This window comes from Oreochromis niloticus, unplaced genomic scaffold (assembly GCF_001858045.2).
Source record: "Oreochromis niloticus isolate F11D_XX unplaced genomic scaffold, O_niloticus_UMD_NMBU tig00008269_pilon, whole genome shotgun sequence".
In the NCBI taxonomy this organism is placed as follows: domain Eukaryota; kingdom Metazoa; phylum Chordata; class Actinopteri; order Cichliformes; family Cichlidae; genus Oreochromis; species Oreochromis niloticus.
This window is the reverse complement of record NW_020329080.1, coordinates 1-23,619: the sequence shown is the minus strand read 5'-3', so window position 1 is coordinate 23,619 and position 23,619 is coordinate 1. Positions and strand designations below refer to the sequence as shown.

The 23,619-nt window shown below is 42.2% G+C and overlaps 1 protein-coding gene and 1 long non-coding RNA gene across 2 annotated transcripts in view; one reads left to right on the top strand and one right to left on the bottom strand.

The window, feature by feature from the left end:
* The window catches only part of LOC109200720 (uncharacterized), a 35,497-nt gene extending 22,478 nt beyond the window's left edge, over positions 1–13,019 (bottom strand). The window contains exons 1-6 of the mRNA XM_025905045.1: positions 13,002–13,019; positions 12,790–12,906; positions 4,033–4,150; positions 3,520–3,698; positions 1,731–1,871; positions 1,278–1,395 (exon numbers count right to left, since the gene is read on the bottom strand). Coding sequence (XP_025760830.1) covers positions 1,278–1,395; positions 1,731–1,871; positions 3,520–3,693 — 433 coding nt within the window. The 5' untranslated portion in view covers positions 3,694–3,698; positions 4,033–4,150; positions 12,790–12,906; positions 13,002–13,019. The remainder of the gene's footprint in view (positions 1–1,277; positions 1,396–1,730; positions 1,872–3,519; positions 3,699–4,032; positions 4,151–12,789; positions 12,907–13,001) is intronic.
* A 4,784-nt stretch (positions 13,020–17,803) lies between these two features.
* On the top strand, positions 17,804–22,145 carry LOC109200719 (uncharacterized). Its single transcript, XR_002060865.2, has 3 exons — positions 17,804–18,089; positions 18,464–18,592; positions 21,972–22,145. It is a non-coding gene; the product is annotated as an uncharacterized LOC109200719 (long non-coding RNA).
* Positions 22,146–23,619: the final 1,474 nt, after the last annotated feature.

Sequence of the window (23,619 nt, the reverse complement as noted above, 5' to 3'; positions counted from 1 at the left end):
ATGATGAGTTTACAAATGCTGTTTAATCAGAGTATATTCTCTGACTGTTAGTGAAACCTGAAGATATTATTCATCAGCACAACATGTGAATATTTAGAAAAAGTAAGTGTGCACAGCCATTCTGGCTAAACAAGGGACATCAGGTAAGCAGGTAAAGTTACATTAATGTACTGTTCCACAAGATGGCACTCCTCCCTATATTTCTTCATGCACATCCTCAATGCTCTGCATATACTTGAGCTGAGCCTTCAGTCAAGGTCAACACATCTAGATGTAAACAAAGTATTCTGGTGCCTGGCAGCCACTTTGGAAGTGAAAGCTATGCCAGCCCAAACAGGCAGGGAAACAGTGGCTGAAAAGAAACAAGTGAACAGAGGACTGTGCAGACACTGAGGAAGGTGGTTTTGGGATCCAGAGATCACTGCTGAAACTGCCTGAATCACTGTGGGTTAAATCAGGATTAACGGTGGAAGGAGCCCTTTGACAAACCCTGGTCATAGGTCTGTAAAGCTTCTTCACTCTTTAAAACTATCTTAAGTACATCTACCATCACTTCTGAGCAGCAGAAGAGGAAAAAAAGTCATTCAGTATTTTCATGGTATCCTTACAGGTGCACACTCCTCACCTTAGAGGGACTTAGCAGGAGCAGTGAGTCCTGCTTATGAAAAACATGTGAACTTGAACTGGACATTAGATGAAGATATTGGGCGTTTATCAATATGCGTACTTGTGCGTACTTGCGTTCTCGTGTACTCGTGATACGTCATCAGTCGGAGACCAAGTACTGTTCCAATTCGAAGCACGCATCACGCCGAGAACGCGAAAAAGTCCCGGATGTGTTCTCGATCCGCCCATTTTATCGAGCATGCATCGGTGTAGACTTGGGACAGCTATATATCCCAGAATGCATTTCGTCCAAAACTCAACATTTATTTGAGTTTATTTGTTTATTTGTTCCTGAGTAAACCGGTTTGGCTGTGATTACAGTTAAGCTTCATAACATGTTACTCACAGTTAAATTAGGAGGGGACGGCAGTAAAAACTCCGGACCTGTGACATCATCACGTACGCTGGTGTTCCGACTGTACAAATCACGAGTCCGTGCTCACGTACTTGAGAATTGAGAAACGGCCCACGAGTCCGTGCTCGCGTTCTCGGCGGGTACGTACTCCCGTGCGTTCTCGGCGAGTACGTACTCACCGAGCACGCGAGTACGTACTCGCGTACTTGGGCATTGATAAACGGCCATTGTGTGTACATGTGTAAATGTGATCCACCTGGTGTGTGTTGCTGCATCCAGTTGTTGACATTAATCCTGACTTCTTCAGACCTGGTCTTGAAGTCCACAGACTCCAGCTCTGTGCTGTAATGTTTCTTGCTTTGTATTAAGAATTTCTGAAACCACAGACGACACATTTATAAATTGACTCCAGCAAAGTCTCTGACATCACTGATTCTGATTTACTTCAGGCTGACATGATAAGAAAACACAGTTATATTCACATGATCACACATGCCTCATATCACTAACACACAGATTCTGGTCAGTGAGAATCATCTGAGAAGCCAGACGAGTACAATGAGAGTTTCTACTTTACTTGCTTATATGTTGACCTGCTGCTCCCTTCTCCCTTCACCAAACTCACAGCATTTCTCTCCCTGCCTCTCATTGACTCCAAAACACACAAGCGTATGAAGAATCACACTCTACATAAGAAGAAGAAACAGACCTGAGTAAAGGGGCAGGACTTCTCTCTGTACAGTCTGTTAGCAACAGTGAAGGTAAATAGAGCCTCTGGCCTGTTGAGTTCAGTGAGAAGTTTGGCAAAGCTGCTGTGAACATCACCCCAACAATCCTTGGCTTGCAAGCACTGTGGACAAAACACATTAGTGGATTCAAAGAAGAACACAGAGAAGAAAAAAAAATACTGGAACGTCATGTGTGATGATGTTAATGCTTCAAAAACAACTGACTGAGAGACTGAATTTTATTTGGTTTAAACTTTGTGTTTAATTGCCTTTCATTTGAGGTAAGTGTTAAACTAACTTTTGATTTTCTTTCTTTGTTGTTAGATCATTTCTTAGCATTTGTTTCCCCTGAGTGCCCAACTTCTTCAACATACCTGTCAGGAGATTTATTCTAAAACACTTCTTCAGTTGAAAATCAGAGAGGAGAAACACAGTTTTACTTGTATACAAGGGCAGCACAGAGCAGGGCTCTGTGACACGCGCTCTGAGACTGCCCTGGTCTTTCTTTTATACATCAGTGGGTGTTTGTTCCTTACATTAGAATGTGGATGTTTAGGTGTGTGTGTGTGTGTGTGTCCCATAAACGACTTCCCTAAACCTGCTGGTCTGGAAAATCCAACAGTTCATCTATATCAGGGGTGTCGAAGTCCAGGCCTCGAGGGCCAGTGTCCTGCAGGTTTTAGATAACACCCTGGGTGAACACACCTGAATCAAATGAGTAGTTCATTACCAGGCCTCTGGAGAACTACAAGACATGTTGAGGAGGTAATTTAGCCATTTGAATCAGCTGTGTTGGATCAAGGTCACATCTAAAACCTGCAGGACACCGGCCCTCGAGGCCTGGACTTCGACACCTGTGATCTATATGTAAAAAAGGCACTTAGACTAAAACTGACATAGCTACGTTTATCCTACCGTAAAACAATAAAACAAGGTACGACCTCTCCCATGGTCCCAGGATGTGGGTTTGAATACCAGAACACCCTGGAATGCACACAAAGCCTACTAAAGATCACACATCCTATCACTACACAATCGATTATACACCTCTAAGCATATATGGAAACTTATATCATTAAAAGATTATACTGACTACTAAGTACAATTTTCCATTGACAATACCCAAGGAACCTTTCTGTTATCTGGATTCACTTAGCCTAACATTAGCAATAAGTGGTCACATGAATCCTGCACATCCCAAGAAAAGGGTGTGTTGGCATCATCTAACCTAAAAGCGGTGTTTCATAGATCATATTCACAGGTCATCTACAAAAAAATAGTCCCTGTGAGTGCCAACTATTCCAGAAACGTTTTTAAATAGTGGTTAAAAAAAATCTATACAGAACATGAAAAACAGAGTAAAACACTTTCTTAAAAGACACACGATTAATGCTGCAGAAAATCATTAATCTTGTGATTAATCACACAGAGCAATAAAATAAACACTTGAAATCCAGCTGATTATTTTATTATCTTATCACTGAATGTTCTCTCAGTGCTGCTGTATTTCTAAGGTGATGGCAGCAACTTTCAACTGGCTCAATTTAAACATTGAAGGTTACTGTCCCATGGGTTGCAACTTTAAATAAGTAGGTTAGCACATGGTTGGAGAAAAGCAGCCAGGTTTGAGTCTGACCTGTGCCCATTTGCTGCATAACCCCCCTGCCCAGATTAACACCAGAGCATCCTGCAATGTGTTAAATGAGTACCACTACAATAACTATTCTGCAGTATAATTTTAATGTTTGTGTGTGAGCATGTGTACTTTACCTCTGACATCTGTGTGGCTGTGTTGCCTCTGGCCCCCAGCATCACCATAGCCAGGGCTGAAGAGATGCTGAACAGGGAGAAAAAGATGTTTCCCGTCTTGTTGTTGCTCAGCTGTTTGAGCAAAGCCAGAGAGAAAGCACTGTTGGCCTTGGGCAAAGATGTTGCTGATGCCATTGTTTCTGGTACAAAGAAGGGGTGCAGAGAGTTCTTCAATGCACCAAGCAAGATTAATTGAATCTAACTGAGGTTCACTTTACCTAAAAACTACAAAACAACAAAAACCACGGCAGCTGTTATTCAGGGTTTTGTTTAAAATGATATCCTTCATGGTGTGTATGCAGATTTAGTCACAAAGCTCCCAGAGAAGTCAGTGAGTTATAAACAGCTGAAAGGGTTAGCATTACTCTTTGAGTGCACATGGAAAGAATCTGCAACAGGATTACAGTTATACACACAAATGTAAATATAGTATCTAGTACATTTGGAAAAACTGAATAAAGTTACATGACTTACTGACATCCACTTTTCTTTCGTCGTCAGACGGTCAGGATTCTTTCTGGCTTCCGCTTGAAGCGTTTTTTGTTTGTTTGGGTTTTGCGTTGACCATAACCTCCCCGGCACTGATTACGTTCTGGATAAGAGAAGTAACGGGAATGAACTCGTCACCTACTGACCAATCAGGTTAACAGCGTCACCATGCCCTCGGATCTCTCTGCCTGAGGAGTAGGTAGGAGGATCTAAAGTTTTCCAATAGCCTCTAAAGTCTTCACGTTTCCGTAATGATCAGAAAATAAAATAAATGCTTATTGCTTTCTTTTCCCACATTGTGTGAATTTTCAAGGTTTTATATTTTTTGTAATAATTTCTTAAACCTGATAACTGAATATATTTGCACGGGTCTTTTTGTCCCTCTGAATAAGCACGAGGATAATTTAAAAAAAAATCAAAAAGCCATTTTTACTGTGCTCAAAATGCTGTTTTCATAAGCTAAGCAGGTTTTTAGCAGTAACTAATTTCATTCGTGTACCTCAGTTCTTCATTATCTATTTACAGGGTGAATTAAAAATGTCCTAAATATCTTTGGGAAGCATTATTATTTTATTGTTAATTATTTCCACAGGTGTACAGTAGCGGTTTTTGATACGGGCGACACGGGCGGTTGCCCAGGGCGGCATCGTGGTGGGGGGCGGCATGACGGGCATCGGCAAAAAAAAAAAAAAAAAAATGCTCGTACTCATGCTGCTCCGACGTCATGCCAGCGCATATTGGGAATAACATTGGCACCGATCGGTAGTGACAGCGTGCACCGGACCACGCTTGATATTTGAGGAAATCGACGGTACATTTGTGTGTGAATCCGAGAAGCACTGAGAGCCTCAGATTAACCAATCAGTCAGATCGCTGTCTCGACTTCTCCTCATCCTTCTTCGTTCCCTTGGTTTTTTAAGTACCTCATATACTGTATGTTGGGATTCTTTAGCTAGTTAACCATCACATTAGCAAACTGCTTCGGAGCACAGCTGCCGGAGTCGCGGGTTTTCTTGAATCAGGCGTTGGACCTGCTGGAGGAATGCTCTGCGATGATGGTGGAAAACAACCGCCATTCAACCCATTTGAGAGATTCAAAGAACTAGCTACAGGTATGATTGAAAGTTTGACAACACCGACTTCAACGTCGGCGCTGAAACTAAAACACTGTTTATGCGTCTGTGATTTATTAGCGAGGGGCTTCTCCATCAAAACGATTCTGATTTTATGCAGTTGCAGCTTTCAAAGCGTTTTATGTGCGCACGCGTGAGATCGCTCACTTGTGTGCACGTGAACGCTCACGGCATGACGTCACACAGCTCAGTTCCTTTCTGCTTTGATCTTGCAGCACGTGACCTCCACCTGAAGCCATAAATAGGGGTGTCGTACGTTAAATGTACAGACCGCGATCTTCCCTTTCTGAAAGCTTTCTGAAAACGGATTTCCAAAGTAATTGTAGCGAAACTAAGTCATTGACAATGTCTGTATTCAATGTTAGAATCCCTATCCACATTACTTCAGAGGCTATTTTACCTGCTATCAGCGGGTGTTTCGATAGGCTCTCTGGATTACAGTGGGAGATAATAGAAAATGGAATCTGGGACTCCGATGTCCAAGTAGCACTGGCTGATATGATTACTGATGTAATACAGTCAGTTAGTGCAAGCATCATAAAAACTTTGCTTCTAGGAGGTCAGGACCAATTAAATGATGCGTCATTCCAGACATACCTTAGCGTAGCCGTGACAAAAATAAGCCCCATATTGGGAAACTCTCTCTCAACCAGCTTTGCTGCCGCTCTTAATGTCACCCATGAGGAGTGTGCCAGCGCTGTGAAGCTGACACAGATGGTTGAGGAGGAGATCTCAAATAAAGTCAACTCGGGTTGGGTTCTAGTCCCAGAAAACCCTGAATCTATTTATGTCACCAGAAAAATAACAAACATAAAAAAACTTAGATGCATGGTTTCTCATGCTTTCTCATGTCTGAAGAAATATAAAGGTAAGCTGAGCTGCCTGTGCATGAGGACTTTACCCAGCTCCTTTAGTTCAAGCGTTGAGAGTCTTGAATCCAAGCTCTCTGAGATGGGAACAATTAAAGAAATAAGTATGGCACTCATGAGGTGGAGTACAGACAGAGAGATAAGTAAAGATGACGAGGACTGTCACATAGAACTGCAACCCATGGAGGAAAAAGAAAGTGATGAGTTTGCAGAAGCTGAGGAGAAAGCTCAAAGTGATGTTGAAACAATCCTCAACAATCTGCATTTACATGATGAAGATGATGCAGATAAAGCTGCAGCTGACATTGTAAATGTGTTAATTGCTAACATTCAGTATCCTGATGCAGAAGATATCACATTAAGTGAGAAGTGTAGCTCACCCAAGCCTGCTTTTGATGTGGACCTGGTGATCAAAAAGGTGAAAGACTTTTTTGCATCATGCACCCTAATTATAAAACCAGATGAAGTAAAACAACACTTCTTCAGGTTTGCTAAAAAGGAATTTGAAAAATTAAACTGTGAGCTGAAAGATCATTTGAAGAAAAGCAAAGGATATTTGACCTTTCAGAGACAACAGGCAAACTCCGCTGAGAGTGAGAGAGCTGACTCCAGGAAAAGCGTACACATGAATCCCTCAGAAGTTCCCAGAAAGTCACCAACCTTAGAAACCACAGTTAAAAGTTCTTCTCCACTCAAATTTAGAACAGTCATGCCGGTTATGGATAAACTGTTTAGTAAATTAACACAGGCAGGACACCTTGACCTGACAAGTAAGGAAATCGAGATGTTTTCAAGGGAGTTGACAGATAAAGTGTACGACCATGTCGAGTCAACATATCCAGGCCCCATCTCTAAGACTTCACAGGGTGACTGTAACGTACCCTCTGCTCCTGATGTGGTCTATGTGCTCGTAGAAGATTCAGTGGAAAGGTTCTTACAAAACCTTCTTTTCTGGTTGGAGAATGAAACTTTAACCCAAACTATTATAAATGACAAAATTTCTGGTGCTGTGGAAGATATAGTAAGAGTGCTGACCCCATCAAAGGAAGAAGTTATGATTGGACCAGATGCTGGTGAAACAAGTGACAGACTGTTTACATCACAGTCAAGTCCAGTTACTGATCTCACCAATCAACCAGTCTGTGTGAGTGCAGAACACCCGGACCTGGTTTCAAATACAAGCAATGATCAGGCATCAGTGTCTCACACTGAACACACAGAGGGTCAAAGTCAGCCAGCAACCTCTGAAAAAACAGAGGAAGAACTATCAGAAACATCAGTGCTACCTTATGCTGCTAAGCTAGTTGCCATTCAATTTAGCAATAGTTTATTCATGACAATGGCACAAAAATGTCACAAAAATACCAGAAATGTTCTGGATATAGAAAAAATAGACTTAGCTATCAACCATCTGTCACATTTGGTACTTTCTGAAGTGAGATGCACCGAATCCCTGGAAATTCTTAAAAATAACAGGGTTAAATTAGTCAAGGCCACAGCTAAAGGCCTTATCAAGGAGTTTGGATCTCCAGACAAGTTCTTCGCTGTAATGACATCAGAAGATTCATCTTTTTACGACACTATTCTGAAGCACCTAGCAATCAATCTCAGTGTCTTCATGAATCCTCCAAAGAAATCCAAACTCGCCAGGTTTTTCTCAGCAGTGTTAAAAGCTTTTAAGAAGCCGTTCAGCTGGTCCTTTAAAGGCAGTACTGATGACTAAATTGTCATCTTGATTTTTTTTTTCAAATACCTCTTTTAAAATCTTAAAGCAGTCTGGCCTCAGAGTTAACATCTGAGGTATATTTTATTTTAAAACTATTTCATTCGACTTTAATTAGACTGAGAAATATTCTTCATCGTGTCTCCTCATTATCGTTACCATCACCCCCACCGGCCGCGGCAGATGGTCGTCCCTTCTGAGCCTGGTTCTGCCGGAGGTTTCTGCCTGTTACAGGTAGTTTTTCCTCCCCACTGTCGCCAAGTGCTTGCTCATAAGGGATTATTAATTAATTGGGGTTTTCTTGCTGCTACTGTAGGGTCTCTATCTTACAGTATAAAGCAACTTGAGGAGACGGTTGTGATTTGATGCTATATTAAAAATCTTAAATTCAACTGAATCTTAAAAACATGTAATATAGCATCACATCACCATCAAATCAACAACTGAAAAATAAAACAAAATGAAAATAAAAACCTAAATTAAAAGCAGTTTCTGATTTGTCTTGTGCTTTCAAAATATATTGTCAAATATGAAAAGTGTTGCATTTATATGCTCTGGTCGTCAGTAGCATTGTCTCCTGGCAGCTCGCTCTGCAGTACCATTTGCAGAACGGAGTACTCCGTGTTTCCCAAAGGCAATAGGTTATTTTATTTTTTCTACAGGATTTAAAGGCTGCTGTTGTTGTTGTTCTCCTTCTTTCACAGAGAGGTGATAAGTCTGGGTGTGTTGATTTTTTTGTCCACACCGCTCCTTGCTGACGCGTCTTACGTAGGCTCCACTCTGAACCGCCCAATCAGATGCTGTTAACACGATTCTAGACTATGTAAAATTTAGACTATTTAAATTTAGATAGACACATTTTTCCTGTAACTGTGTTTTCACTCTAACTTTTGTTGAAAATGTAATTTATGTCATTGTTACATCCCCCAAACGGATGTTGGTTTTCTTCTCTGAACTATTTCCTTTTCATCTGTCTAGGCTCCACCTCCTCTCTTCTGATTGGATGCTACTCACAGACAACAACAGCAACACAAAGCAAACTTCTTAAAATGTCTTTTTGTTCCTCTTTTTTTCCTCAGAATAAATTGTGACCGGGCTCACTGGCTGAGATGGCGGAGCCAAACATCGACATGTTAACTGTGACTGCGAAGTTCCTGTATGAACCGAACAACTCTGAAAATCCAGGAAGAGCTGAGTGTGTTTTCTTCAAAGCTCAGATGGAATTTGATGGACTAACATGCTGCATTTAGGACATTATCAAACTGGTATATGAAGTGTGGTACCACAATGTCTCACTTCGTGCTTGCTCTTCTCCAGCCTCTGCTGTCACTTTGTAGTCACTTGTGTTGTTATTATCTTATTTGTTGCGATTTAGAATCTGTGAGCACAAGCAGAGGTTTTAGCTCGGGAAGTAAGCGTGACCTCGTTTTCAGAGTGTAACTCCGAAATGACAACACAGGCACGGCTTCTTCAAGACGGGTGCTTTGCTGCATTTATTGAACGCCGTGAAAACTTGTGGCCGCCTGCCACTTTGGAGGTCCTAGAACAATAACTTTACAGTCCTGTGCATTCTTGAACAGCTGGCCTAACCAGGCTTTTGCAGATAGCTCACTGAACTCCTTAGTAGGGATGGGTATCGTTTAGGTTTTATCCGATACCGGTGCCAAACCGGTACTTTTGAAACGGTGCCGGTGCTTAAACGGTGCTCAAACCGGTGCTTAAAGAATGGAGAACACAAAATTGGTCCAAAAACCTCTCATGTTCAGCTGGTTTTTTGTAAAAAGATAACAATGTTAGCCTTTTCTGCAGCTATAGGGCATATATGGTCTCACTCTTGGCTGGAAGCAGTGCTTAAACAATGGAAAAAACACAAACTTTGTCCAAAAACCTCTCATGTTTAACTGTTTTCCACTTTTTCTTTGGTCATTTTAGCCTTTTTGGCCAGGGTAAAGGGAGTATCTGCCATCAAACAAGAAGACAGCCGCATGTAACTACGACGGTGTTTGCTAGTTCACCTTACATGCATTAATGTAATAATGTGGTTAGCGTACTCAACGTTAATTACACACGAACAACATGAAGCTACTCACGCAGAGGAGAACGGCTGCTGCTGCCATCATCATCCGTCATCATTTCTGCCACGCTGACAGGGCTAGGGGCCAGGACTCTACTCTTTTGGGGGGATGTTGCTAACTCCAGGTCCGCTAACAGGCACCACACCCGCAGTAGATGTGCACGGTGTGAGGTCTCGCAGCAAGCTATCAAACACGGCAAATTTCTCGGCTTTAAAAAACCCCCGCTATGTGTTGCCAGGTGTTTCATCAGATTTGAGGTGTTACCTCCTTTGACAGTATCACAGTATCAGCTTAAAGCACTTGTTGCAGGCTGCTGAGTTTGCATTTTTTCCTGCGAAGTACAGCCAGACTTTTGACCGCTTTGCCTTGGGCATTTTTAATCTGTAGCTCTGCTCTGAAAGAACGTACGTACCTGGCCCCGCCTACTAGCCTCGGAAACGTAAAATGATTGGCTAGAATTGGCTCAGGAAAAAAAAAGCACCGAAATAAAGCACCGAAATGTGCGCTGCTTTTCGGTCTGGTTACTACCGTTTATGCACCGGACACCGGTACCCATCCCTACTCCTTAGCGTGATTATTAAACATGGGCTGACAGCCTATATTATCACGCCCAAACCTCGCGATACTAGCGGTGTAACAAAAACTTATTCTTTGTGACAAGATAAACATGTCTCCTCTCCTACACAAGATAAAATGCACCTTTACAATATTATCCACAGAAATGTACAAGCAAGAACATTTTAACTGCTGGAACCAACTATTAAACTTCTTTATACATAAGGCATTTATGTGACACTTACACAGAGGCATCTCTAAAATTTAATGATTGTGAAATATGTCAAACTTTTCTCCTCTACTTTATCAGCTAAGAGCATTTTTAGCACAGTGGAGAAAAGGTGTGCACTGAGGATCTTGAACTATAGCGTTTAAGTGTTGTCACTGCTGAGGATTGGTGGACACAGATCCTTATTTACTACGCTGCTGTTTACAGTTTAAACGTCTTCATGAGAAAAAGCACTTTTAGTTGTACTTTGCTCCTCACTGTCTTTGAAAAGCAAGAGCTGATCAAACAAATCCAGTAATTGCACTTTTATCTTTATGTTTGGTTTAGTAATGTGTCTTAATCTATTTTGTGTTTTTATTTATCATGTGGGGAAACATCCTGTCAGCCCTGTGCTGAGAGGGCTGTGGTCATCCATCTGTCCTGTTCTGATAAACCCAAATTTCAGGAACACCTTCTTTAGATCTGTTCATTTTTATTCATATAGCACCAGTCAACAAATCTTGTCTCATGTCACTTCATATTGTAACGTAGAAAACAATGTTGCAATTATATGTTAATTGTATATAATGGACCATGTGTTCTTTCTGCGTTTATCTCAACACATGCTGAAACCAGCAAACTTACAGAATATACACAAAGTAATTCTGAAATCGCACCTCTATAATGTACAGCTCAGTTAAACTTAGCTGCAAAAATAGTCTTCTTTTAAACTATTAATTCACAGAATAAGCATTCAATGAAAAATGCAAAACCAACAAAAAGTACTGAGGTTTCCACATTACAAAACAAAGAAACATCGCAGTGAATGTAGTGCAGTGTGATTAGCATGTCCTCTCTGATCTAGTTTATGTGTCAACATGTTTGTATGTGTCCTTGTGTGAGTGACAGAGAAAAATTGTACGGGTTCGTACTATCCTGGTGGGGACCAAAATCTGACATTTACTATACTGGTGGGGACTTTCTGCACCGTGGGGACCAAAATCCATGTCCCTTGGGTTGAAAGCAATTTTCACACTGAAATGTGGTTTTAGTGTCAGGGTTACAATTAGGTTATGGTTAGGTTTAGGTTTAGGGTAAGGGTTAGGGTTAGGCATTCATTTTTAATGGTTAGGGTTAGGGTAAGGGGCTAGGGAAACCATTATGTCAATGGGATGTCCCACGAGGATAGCAAACCAGACGTGTGTGTGTGTGTGTGTGTGTGTGTGTGTGTGTGTGTAACAATGAACTATTCTGCATTGCATTTGCAAAAGACCAAACTGGCCCAAAGTCTGTCAGTCATTTGTCCACGATGAGGCCGTTGAATGTTGCCACCATAGCTGAAAACACGCTCCACTGCAGCACTACATGCAGGTACTGCCTGGTGGCCACATGAAACAGTGCACGAAGAGTCTGCATGCTCATTGCCCAGAATAAGAGGGCGTTCTGTCCATCAGCAATATCCAGGTAGTGACTTAGCTGTAGCTAGGTTTGTCACCTAACCCCCAGCACGGATGGAACAGCAGGACTGATCCTGACTATTTTCTCACCTTGTGTCAAATCTGTTGCTGCTCCAAAAAGCTTCAAGTTGTCCACCATCTCCTTCAACAGGTTCATGCTGTGAATAATAATTCCTTGTGCGCAGCCATTTCAAGAAGAGCAGAGAGTTTTAGATGTTCACATTGAAGAACAGCCTTTACTTGTCTCAGTGTTGAATTCCATCTTGTGATTATAGCAGCAGGGATCGCTTTCTGTTCACCAAAATTCAGCTTCAAATACATCTTTGAATGTTGTGCTTGTGTGCAGTAGAGAGCTGAGCTTAGATAACTTTGAAAGAGAAGGACATGTCACTTTGGTCTCTCACAGCCCATCTCTCACCACCAGCTGAAGTGGTTGTTCTGCGACATACTGGGCTGTATTTGCTCTTGTTTTGTGGGGAACTCCACAGACTTGCAGCTACAGCAAGTTTTTATTTTTCGATAAATCAGAGTGATGGAGCTGTAAAGGCAGGTTTCATCACAGCAGAGGATTTCATTTAATGTGCATTCTTTAGGTTTATATCTGCAACCAGAACTACTCAGACTGCATTGTGAGGCGGCTGTGCACGACCTGCATTTATGTTAAATTAAAGTACTTAATGCGAGCGTGATTTCCCTGTGCGGATATGAATGAAACGCTGTACCTGTCATCTTAACAGCGGGCAGGGTGGTGGAGATGTTCTGAGGGTGAGGCGGTCGCACTGTGATGGGAACGCAGCCGGCGTACAGGCAGCCAGAAAAGGCTGCGATCAGGTCTGTACCTGCAGAAGAAGGAGACACACTGGTGTGAACGATGCTTGCAGTGTCCAGGTGCTGTCACCTGAAAAGTACATTTAACATCTGCATCGTCTCTCACCTGGCGGGTACACCAGAGCGATATGTTCTCCTTCCTGCAGACCGCCTCTCTCCATCAGCAGAGCTGCCACTCACTCCGCCCTCTTATGCAGCTGCAGGAGGTGAGAGAGGGGAACGGTGTGAGCCATCAAGAAGCCAAAGGACAAAAACTGCAGTTCATCTAACGGCCAGTTCATCCACAGTTATGGATAATTATTATTCAGTTTTCTACTTGCTTGAATTAGCTCATAATGGTCAAATATGGTCACACCTATTTTTATTTATTTTCTTAACCTTGATAATAAAGCCTGAAATTCCTGATTTTAAGCTACTGATTCCATGGATAAAGATCCGTTTTGGTATCAATTATAATCCACTTTTATTCTCCTTGTATTCAGCATCTTAACACCACAGAGCAACGATGACTGATCTACAGATTTTTCATCTGCAGGTTATAGAGCTCAAAACTGTACAATTTTTTAAGGTGGCCAGTTGTGCGTGGGTGTGCTGGTACCAGAGTGCTGAGCAGGGTTTGGAGAGGACGGCGTCCTGTGTGGTCTGAGCTCTCCACTGCAAACCTCGGACAGGAACAGAAACTGCAAGACAGACATAAACACTTCTTTTACACACACTTTGATGGCTTAACCTCTGTGTTTTTTACATGAATGTGTTTAGGTGTGATGTAGTTTGAGAGGCACAACTCAGACAAAAGAGGAAACAGAGAAAAGCCACGTGGATAGGAGCTACTCTCCCGAGCTAAGGTTAGCCACAGAGGGCATGGATACAGACGAGCCCAGCCTCTTCAATATCCCGAAAGAGCTTCGTGACTTTAGGAAAGACAACAACAAACAATATGCACATATTAGACGAGGGTTAAGAAGAGTTGATGCTAGAATGGAAGAGGCAGAGGGGCGATTTGACGAGACTGAGACGCTGCTACAGGCGGCATCGTCTTTAATTAAGAGATTAACAGAACGTCAAGCCAGCCTAGAAGCGAGGCTGGTTGAGCAGGAAGGCTGAGCGCGCAGAGATAACCTTTAGATATATGGAATATGTGAAGATAAAGAAGGGGCCGACGTGATGACATTTTTGGATAATTTATTGAAAAACATGCTGGCTTTCCCAGTGACCAGTTACTTGGAATTGAACTAGCACACCGCGCTCTGACGGCCAAGAGACCAGCTCGTCAAGCCGGAGTTGACGGATGATTCTACACAAGAAAGGCAACGTATGGTTGCTAATGTGAATCACCCAACATTAACTTAGACGCCCATAAAAGGAAGCCTGTGCAGCATGTCATCCATGCAGCTCACAAAGACTGAACTCTTCCTACTGCAAAGAACAATGTGCAATGTACACGAACACAGTGTACAGTCGAGTCCTAATAGCACTTACAACTGGGCTACACTGCCCATGAGGCTACATTCTTTAAGTCTATGCCTGTAACACTCTGCCTATTGCCTTCATATTAAATAATTTTTTGAATAATAATTTTAAAAAATATTTCGTCACGTCATTATGCGGGCCACAAGTAGAGCTGACATGGGCCGCGACAACATATCCACTTCAGAGAGAAGCTTCAGGTATTCAGGAGAGATATTGATGACTGAAGAGCTCAGATTGTTTTACAAGTTTGACAAGATTTGTAAAACAAAATAGTTGTTTATTTTATTCATAAACTTCACTATTTCATTAATTATTTCATGGTTTCTTTGCATCTTCATCTGTAGTACTTACGCATCGGTGTATGTTCCCTATGTTTGCTTACATTAAAATACCAGTACTAATGACCAGAGCATAAAATGCAGCTTTTCATATTTGACAATATATTTTGAAAGCACAAGACAAATCAGAAACAGTTTTTAATTTAGGTTTTTATTTTCATTTTGTTTTATTTTTCAGCTGTTGATTTGATGGTGATGTGATGCTATATTACATGTTAAGATTCAGTTGAATTTAAGATGTTTAATATAGCATCAAATCACAATCGTCTCCTCAAGTTGCTTTATACTGTAAGATAGAGACCCTACAGTAGCAGCAAGAAAACCCCAATTAATTAATAATCCCTTATGAGCAAGCACTTGGCGACAGTGGGGAGGAAAAACTACCTGTAACAGGCAGAAACCTCCGGCAGAACCAGGCTCAGAAGGGACGGCCATCTGCCGCGGCCGGTGGGGGTGATGGTAACGATAATGAGGAGACACGATGAAGAATATTTCTCAGTCTAATTAAAGTCGAATGAAATAGTTTTAAAATAAAATATACCTCAGATGTTAACTCTGAGGCCAGACTGCTTTAAGATTTTAAAAGAGGTATTTGAAAAAAATCAAGATGACAATTTAGTCATCTGTACTGCCTTTAAAGCAGCGGCTGAACGGCTTCTTAAAAGCTTTTAACACTGCTGAAAAAAACCTGGCGAGTTTGGATTTCTTTGGAGGATTCATGAAGACACCGAGATTGATTGTTAGGTGATTCAGAATAGTGTCGTAAAAAGATGAATCTTCTGATATTATTACATCGAAGAACTTCTCTGAAGATCCAAACTCCTTGATAAGGCCTTTAGCTGTGGCCTTGACTAATTTAACGCTGTTATTTTTAAGAATTTCCAGGGATTTGGTGCGTCTCACTTCAGAAAGTACCAACTCTGTCAGATGGTTGGTAGCAAAGTCTATTTTTTCTGTATCCAGAAGATGTTTGATGTTTTTGGGCAATTTGCGTGCGATTCTCATGACTAGAAGAGTGCTAAATTGATTGGCAATTAGCCTATCATCAGGTGACACTAATGTTTCTGACAGTTCTTCCTCTGTTTTTTCAGAGGTTGCTGGCTGACTTTGACCCTCTGTGGGTTCAGAGTGAGACACTGATGCCTGATCATTGCTTGTATTTGAAACCAGGTCCGGGTGTTCTGCACTCACACAGACTGGTTGATTGGTGAGATCAGTAACTGGACTTGACTGTGATGTAAACAGTCTGTCACTTGTTTCACCAGCATCTGGTCCAATCATAACTTCTTCCTTTGATGGGGTCAGCACTCTTACTATATCTTCCACGGCACCAGAAATTTTGTCATTTATAATAGTTTGGGTTAAAGTTTCATTCTCCAACCAGAAAAGAAGGTTTTGTAAGAACCTTTCCACTGAATCTTCTACGAGCACATATGGCACCTTAGGAGCAGAGGGTACGTTACAGTCACCCTGTGAAGTCTTAGACATGTCAGACTCTGAGAGACTTTTACCCATTTGCATCATGGGAGCTGGATATGTTGACTCAACATGGTCGTACACTTTATCTGTCAACTCCCTTGAAAACATCTCGATTTCCTTACTTGTCAGGTCAAGGTGTCCTGCCTGTGTTAATTTACTAAACAGTTTATCCATAACCGGCATGACTGTTCTAAATTTGAGTGGAGAAGAACTTTTAACTGTGGTTTCTAAGGTTGGTGATTTTCTGGGAACTTCTGAGGGATTCATGTGTACGCTTTTCCTGGAGTCAGCTCTCTCACTCTCAGCGGAGTTTGCCTGTTGTCTCTGAAAGGTCAAATATCCTTTGCTTTTCTTCACCTGATCTTTCAGCTCACTGTTCATTTTTTCAAATTCCTTTTTAGCAAACCTGAAGAAGTGTTGTTTTACTTCATCTGGTTTTATAATTAGGGCGCATGATGCAAAAAAGTCTTTCACCTTTTTGATCACCAGGTCCACATCAAAAGCAGGCTTGGGTGAGCTACACTTCTCACTTAATGTGATATCTTCTGCATCAGGATACTGAATGTTAGCAATTAACACATTTACAATGTCAGCTGCAGCTTTATCTGCATCATCTTCATCATGTAAATAATTCAGACTGTTGAGGATTGTTTCAATATCATTTCGAGCTTTCTCCTCAGCTTCTGCAAACTCATCACTTTCTTTTTCCTCCATGGGTTGCAGTTCTATGTGACAGTCCTCGTCATCTTTACTTATTGCTCTGTCTGTACTCCACCTCATGAGATCCATACTTATTTTTTTAATTGTTCCCATCTCAGAGAGCTTGGATTCAAGACTCTCAACGCTTGAACTAAAGGAGCTGGGTAAAGTCTTCATGCACAGGCAGCTCAGCTTACCTTTATATCTCTTCAGATATGAGAAAGCATGAGAAACCATGCATCTGAGGTTTTTTATGTTTGTTATTTTTCTGGTGACATAAATAGATTCGGGTTTTCTGGGACTAGAACCCAACCCGAGTTGACTTTATTCGAGATCTCCTCCTCAACCATCTGTGTCAGCTCCACAGCGCTGTCACACTCCTCATGGGTGACATTAAGAGCGGCAGCAAAGCTGGTTGAGAGAGAGTTTCCCAATATGGGGCTTATTTTTGTCACGGCTATGCTAAGGCTTGTCTGGAATGACGCATCATTTAATTGGTCCTGACCTCCTAGAATTGAAGTTTTTATGGTGCTTGCGCTAACTGACTGTATGACATCAGTAATCATATCAGCCAGTGCTACTTGGACATCGGAGTCCCAGATCCCATTTTCTATCAAGCCCCACTGTAATCCAGAGAGCCTATCGAAACACCCGCTGATAGCAGGTAAAATATCCTCTGAATTAATGAGGGTAGGGTTTCTAACACTGGATAAAGACATTGTCAATGACTTAGCTTCGCTACAATTACGTTGGAAATCCGTTTTCAGAAAGCTTTCAGAAAGGGAAGATCGCGGTCTGTACATTTAACGTACGACACCCCTATTTATGGCTTCAGGTGGAGGTCACGTGCTGGAAGATCAAAGGCACGTACCGCTAGATCAAAGCAGAAAGGAACTGAGCTGTGTGACGTCATGCGGTGAGCGTTCACCTACATGCACGTGCACACAAGTGAGCGATCACTAATAAATCACAGATGCATAAACAGTGTTTTAGCTTCAGCGCCGGGGTTGAAGTCCGTGTTGTCAAACTTTCAATCATACCTGTAGCCAGTTCTTTGAATCTCTCAAATGGGTTGAGATAGCGCTGTGCGTGGTGACTTTCTTTCACTGCATCCGCCTGCACGGAGCTAGATGCGCAAAGCTGTGTGAAGATTCAGTCCTGTAACGTGTTGCGCTATGGAATTAATGTTTTCTTTGAAGAATATCCTGGTAAGTCTCACAGTTGCAGTTTAAGTTGTGATTCACAGTCCAGTTTCTGAGTATAAAACCAGTCAGGATATGTTTGTCATGCTAACGATTCCTTAGCTTCCTTCGCTATGTTAACCTGTGGAAGGTATGCTAGCGTACCTACATGTGCTCCCTGGGCTAACGCGCTTACATGGGAAGTTTTAGCTAATACACCACGTGAGGCACTTTTCATGCTTCATGATTTGCAGTGAAATGTATTTTTGTCGTTGATAAATTGTTATTGGCCAATAAGAACTGTATAGATGTGTGAAGACAAAAAAAAAAAAGGGGTTAACACTAGAGAAATACGTGTTTTATTTTACAAGTGAAGTGATTGCCCTGCACGTTGTGTGCAGGCTGTTTTTTTTTTATGTGGTAGAAATCTGCTGCAAGGACTGAGCGGTGCCATCGAAGGACTGGATGCCACTGGAGGTGCCTAGAAAGGACGTTCTCAATCTGAAGGCCACCTGTTTCCTTGGAGGGTGGTAGGATACAACGATTTGCAATGTTTTTAAGGATTAACGTTTTTACTGAGATCTCAGGACGCTTTATGTTGTTACTTTTTTCCTTTTTGGGTCAGATGTGATTCCACTTAACACAAAAAACTGATGCATCAAAAAGCAAACCAGTGACTAAAGACAATTAACACTTACTAAGAACACTGAATACTAAGTGCACTGAACTGAAATGGACAGCCTACCTAATACATTTATGGACACTTTAAGCGATATATTGTACATTGTTGAGATTTACATGTTTGAAATGATTTAAATGTTTTGTTCATGCCTATGTTTTGGACCATTTAAATGTTGAATACACTCAAATCACTTTTTTCCCTTTAAGTTGTTGTCAGTGTCTCATTCTGAGTGGAGGGTTTTTCCTTCTTTAAGTTACCACTGCCAGTCTCCTTACGATCCTAACTGAACCCAACAAGAGTAGATTCTGAAATATTGTTTTTTTTCTTGACTTTGTATGACAGATTACTGTGGATTTGACTGATTTTTTTGACTACTCAGTTAAAAAGGGTGACACTAGTCTCCTGTAACCCACAATAAGCTCCTTGGTTTTGCTGATGTTAAGCACCAGGTTGTTGTCACAGCACCATGATGTCACGGCTCTCACCTCTGTGCTGCATGACGTCTCATCTCCATCAGAAATGCAGTCAATGAGAAGATGAGACTTTATTGATCGATGGCAGGAAAATTTGTACATTAACTCAGCTCAGGTAGAGACAGCAGAAGAAAATACAAAAATAGAAATAAAATATAAACAACTACAAAATACATAAGATAATACACTATATCCAACAGTAGCATACACAGTATGTGACTATGGATAGAGCAGAGGTTCCCAAAGTGTGGGGCCCACCCCTAGGGGGGGCGCAGAGCCATTGCAGGGGGGCGCGGTATGAAAAGAAAAAAAAAAAAAAAAGAGCGCTTGGATACTGTGGACAGGTTTTTGACGGGGCTCCCACATAAACGCAAAGCAGGAGATGAAGCATCGCCAAATATGTTTCCAAACCAACTTCCTTCCAAGCCAAAGACAGGAAAATATGGTGAAGCATATCTTCCCTTTGGCTTCACCTGCACAAGTGCCAAGGTAGGTCTCCCCTGCAAAATTAGATTCCCTGCGTCGGGAGCACGCGCTGAGCTCTCCAAATCACGGACAAACAGTATCCCACATTCTTGATTTTTAGTTCACAAACACTTCTTGTAATAACTAACTACTCCTGACATTTTGGACATGTTAGCTCTTTATGCAGTAAAGTTACAGCGGGATACAAATAATATCAGGCTGATCCTGCCGTAATTTGTTCCCCCGGTTCAAATCACAGACAAACAGTATCCCACAGCTGTTTATGTGTTTAAACCCATTTTGCACAGAGAGACATTTTTTGAAAAATGTATTGATAGCAATGTTGAATATTATTACACAGGAAAAAAAAACTACACGTAAAATAAAGTATTTACGTGTAATAAAGTATTTTGTCTCTATCTGCCATTCTGCAATTCATCTCATGTAAACAATAACGTGGCGCACAGCGTGATGTGAAAAGAGGCACATACCTTTGACGTTGCGTGACGAACTCTGTAATCCTCGTCCACACGTAAACGCAAAAAAGGAGTTTTAAATAATCTCCGTTTTCGGTGAATCGCAACGCCGTTTACGTGTTGACGAAAAGCCCAAACGCATAGAAACAGCTGAGTTTTGAAAATACCCGTGTAGGTGTGGACGCAGCGTAAAAGAGTTAGTAGTATATTTTATTACCACCTGTAATTTATTGCCGTTTACTTGCATTTGCTTAATTGTTTACTAAATGTTTGAGGTGTGAAATAAACCGCAATGGAGTTTGTAAACAAAATATGGGTGCGTGTGTTTGGAGGATGTGTTTGTGGGGGTGGGGTGGGGTGGGGGGGGGGGGGCGCGAACATTTTTCTTGTAAAAAAGGGGGGCCTGGCAAAAAAAGTTTGGGAACCACTGGGATAGAGTGTTGTGGAAATGCAAGAAATAATGTAACTATTCTATCATTACTATTACTATTGTTCCGTAACTCACGGCTTTTGTCACTACAGGAGCAAAGGGGTGTAACCCAGCTGATACCTCGGTGCTCTGATGACACCAACAGAAGTCACTCAGCCCCCGTAAACAGAGAAACCACACAGTTTATCCCTGTGGAAAGAAAATTACCACCATGAAGCAGCCAAAAAGACGACAACAAATTTACAGTGGGGACAGACCCTTTAGCTGTGATCAGTGTGGGAAGTCTTAATCAAATTAGTCATCAAATTAGTCACTTAAAAACACATCAGCTCATCCATGCTGGAGTTAGACCATTCGAGAAAGTCTCGCACTGTGTCAAGCGAATCCCTACGCGACCACATAGTTCGCTCTAACAGTTCTTTATTCTGTTGCTTGTTCGCACAATACTCGGTTGCTTTTCAGCTGCAACCCCACACACAACCACCTCAGGTCCCGACACGTCTTATGCAGGGGAGGCGTGATGAACTGATGGAGCTGCAGTCTGTCCGCCTCCCCTGCAGCTGCGCCACAAACCACTCCCCGCTGCACAGACCCTATCTGGGAAACTGGTTCCAGAGCCTGAGCATTGTTTTGAAGCAAGCTACATTGTATCTAATCAGTATCTCTGATTCTGTTCCGATGTCCCGATTGTAATCAAACTGCAACAAAACCATTAAACCCGTCTGTCAGCTGAGTTGTTGTGGCATGAATGTTCATCATGAATTGTTGAAAAATTGTAACAACAAAGTCTTAAGTATTTTTGTAATGGCTGAACGCAGTTTTTGCACAATTGAAAATGAGTGGGAGATGTAACAAAGGTGAATCTTTATTTAGGCTGTTGTCTGACTGCAGAATTACAAAGTCCATGAAATGAGGAGCCAAATGCAGAATGATAAAGTTCATGAGATTAAAAAGCAAATTAATTCCACTGTCCTTCATAAACAGAAGACACCACCATTTAAACACAGAAAGCCAACAAAACAGGTGCAGATGATCAATGACAATGAGAGAGGAGAGGGACGTAAAACTAAACATGAAACATGTTTCTGACAGTTGACCGCCAAAATAAATGGGACACATCCGGTGCGAATATCAAACTAAAGAGGGAAACAGACACAGGGATAAACCCCGCGGAATAAAGACTCCAAACATGCTCAAGAACAAAAGAAGAGTATTAAACGATACTGTAAACACAGTGTACAAATGTTTGGACAAATTTACTTGTAATCAGAAGGTTTTTCAGAGCTGATTGCGTTTTTCTTCCCTAGTGCTCTTTGAAATCTCTCTGTGATGATTTTTAATTTGAGATCGGATAACTCAGGCTTTCTGCTCCCTACTCCTCAGGCTGACTCTCTTCTAGGCTCTCCTGACTGTTCCCTTTACATGCTGATGATGTGTCTTGTAAATCTGGATCCCATTCCAGCAGGACGCTCCTCTTCTTCAGACAGTACCTCAGCTGCTCTCTCTCCTGACAGTCAGCTGTCCACCTCTGCATGGCCAGTCGAGCCAGCGCCGGCATTTGAGGCAGAGCTTGGAGCAGAGGTTAAAGGTCGCAAACTGACATCCACGTCTTCCAGAGAGCCCAGACCACCTGCTGCAAACAGACTGCACCAACCGTCGTCTCCGACCAAGCTGTTGTAGGACAGATCCAGTGCACGAAGTGAGGAGAGACAGCCCCGTCTGCACACGGCAGCTGCACAGAGGAAGAGGACCCATTGATAACTGATCACTTTGTCTGTTCACTTTACTGTTTTGTTCACAATGTTTCTGATGGAGACAAAAATAACACCCAATAGTTTCATTGTTTTGTTTATACGACAGCTACAGATGCTGGCAGCATAAAATAAATGAAAGAAATATTAATTTCCTTCAGGCTTTACTTGTCTTAATATACATTTATGTAGCCTAATGATCCACTACAGACTAAAAAAGAAAAAGTATAATGTCATTGTGTGTTAGTTACCCAATGTTGCATGTCATCAGTGGTGAACTCGTAGCTGCAAAGATGGAGCTCGCTGACGACTGATGGCTGCAGAGCATCCAGTAGGAGCGCCAAGTGACCGCCAACCACTTTACACCAGGAAATATCCACCGTGCGCAGATAGGGCACCGCCAGGGCTGATGCATAAACACAAAGTTTCACCATTTCAGCTAGAGGGTGGAAGAGGTATTCGGGGAGAATGACTTGAAGGAAAACTTCTACAACTAAACAAGTGTGTGTGTGTGTGTGTGTGTGTGTTACCAGGACTCGTTGCTCAGGTAGCAGCTGTTGAATGGCAGCCGCCTCATTTGTGTCACAGGGAGGGCGGAGACCAGCGGTGGACCACACCTCCCACTTCCTTATTGATGACACATCAAGCTCCGTCAGTGCAGTGAGAGAGGGCAGCACCTGGACTGGAAACAACGAGTCACATGACTGCTGCAGCGTGCATGCGATTAGTGTCCGGCGTGTGAGATTCGTAGCAACTCACTCAGAGCCTCTAGATCATCTCGCATGAGGCAACACAGGTGGAGGTCGAGTCTCTCCAGGTGTGTGACGTGAGCCAGGTGAAAGGTGAGGCGGCTCAGTCCACCAGCTAGAAGTTTGTTACAGGACAGGTCCAGCTCTCCCACAGAGGGGAGGCAACGGAGTGAACCACTGCAGGACAACCAGAGGTGGGGTTTTTTTAATTTACCCCTCCGAGACTCTAAAGGACATAAAACAAAAGTAGCAATAAAAAGGAAAATCCAGAGATCTTTGTACCGAGAGCATCAAGGCTGTCAGGCGTTAGACCGCAGGCCTGCAGTCGAAGCGTGGTGAGGGAGGTGGCGTGAGAGAGAGAGCTGACCAATTCCCTGAAGCCACCAGGTCCACTTCCTGTGTGAGCTGAGCATTACAAGAGACGTCCAGCACTCAGTCTGGGCAGAGCAGCCACCATTCCTCCTGAGAGATTTATGAACAGGAAAACCTCATCCATACAAATGTATCAATGAAGAGACAGCAAAAAACAGA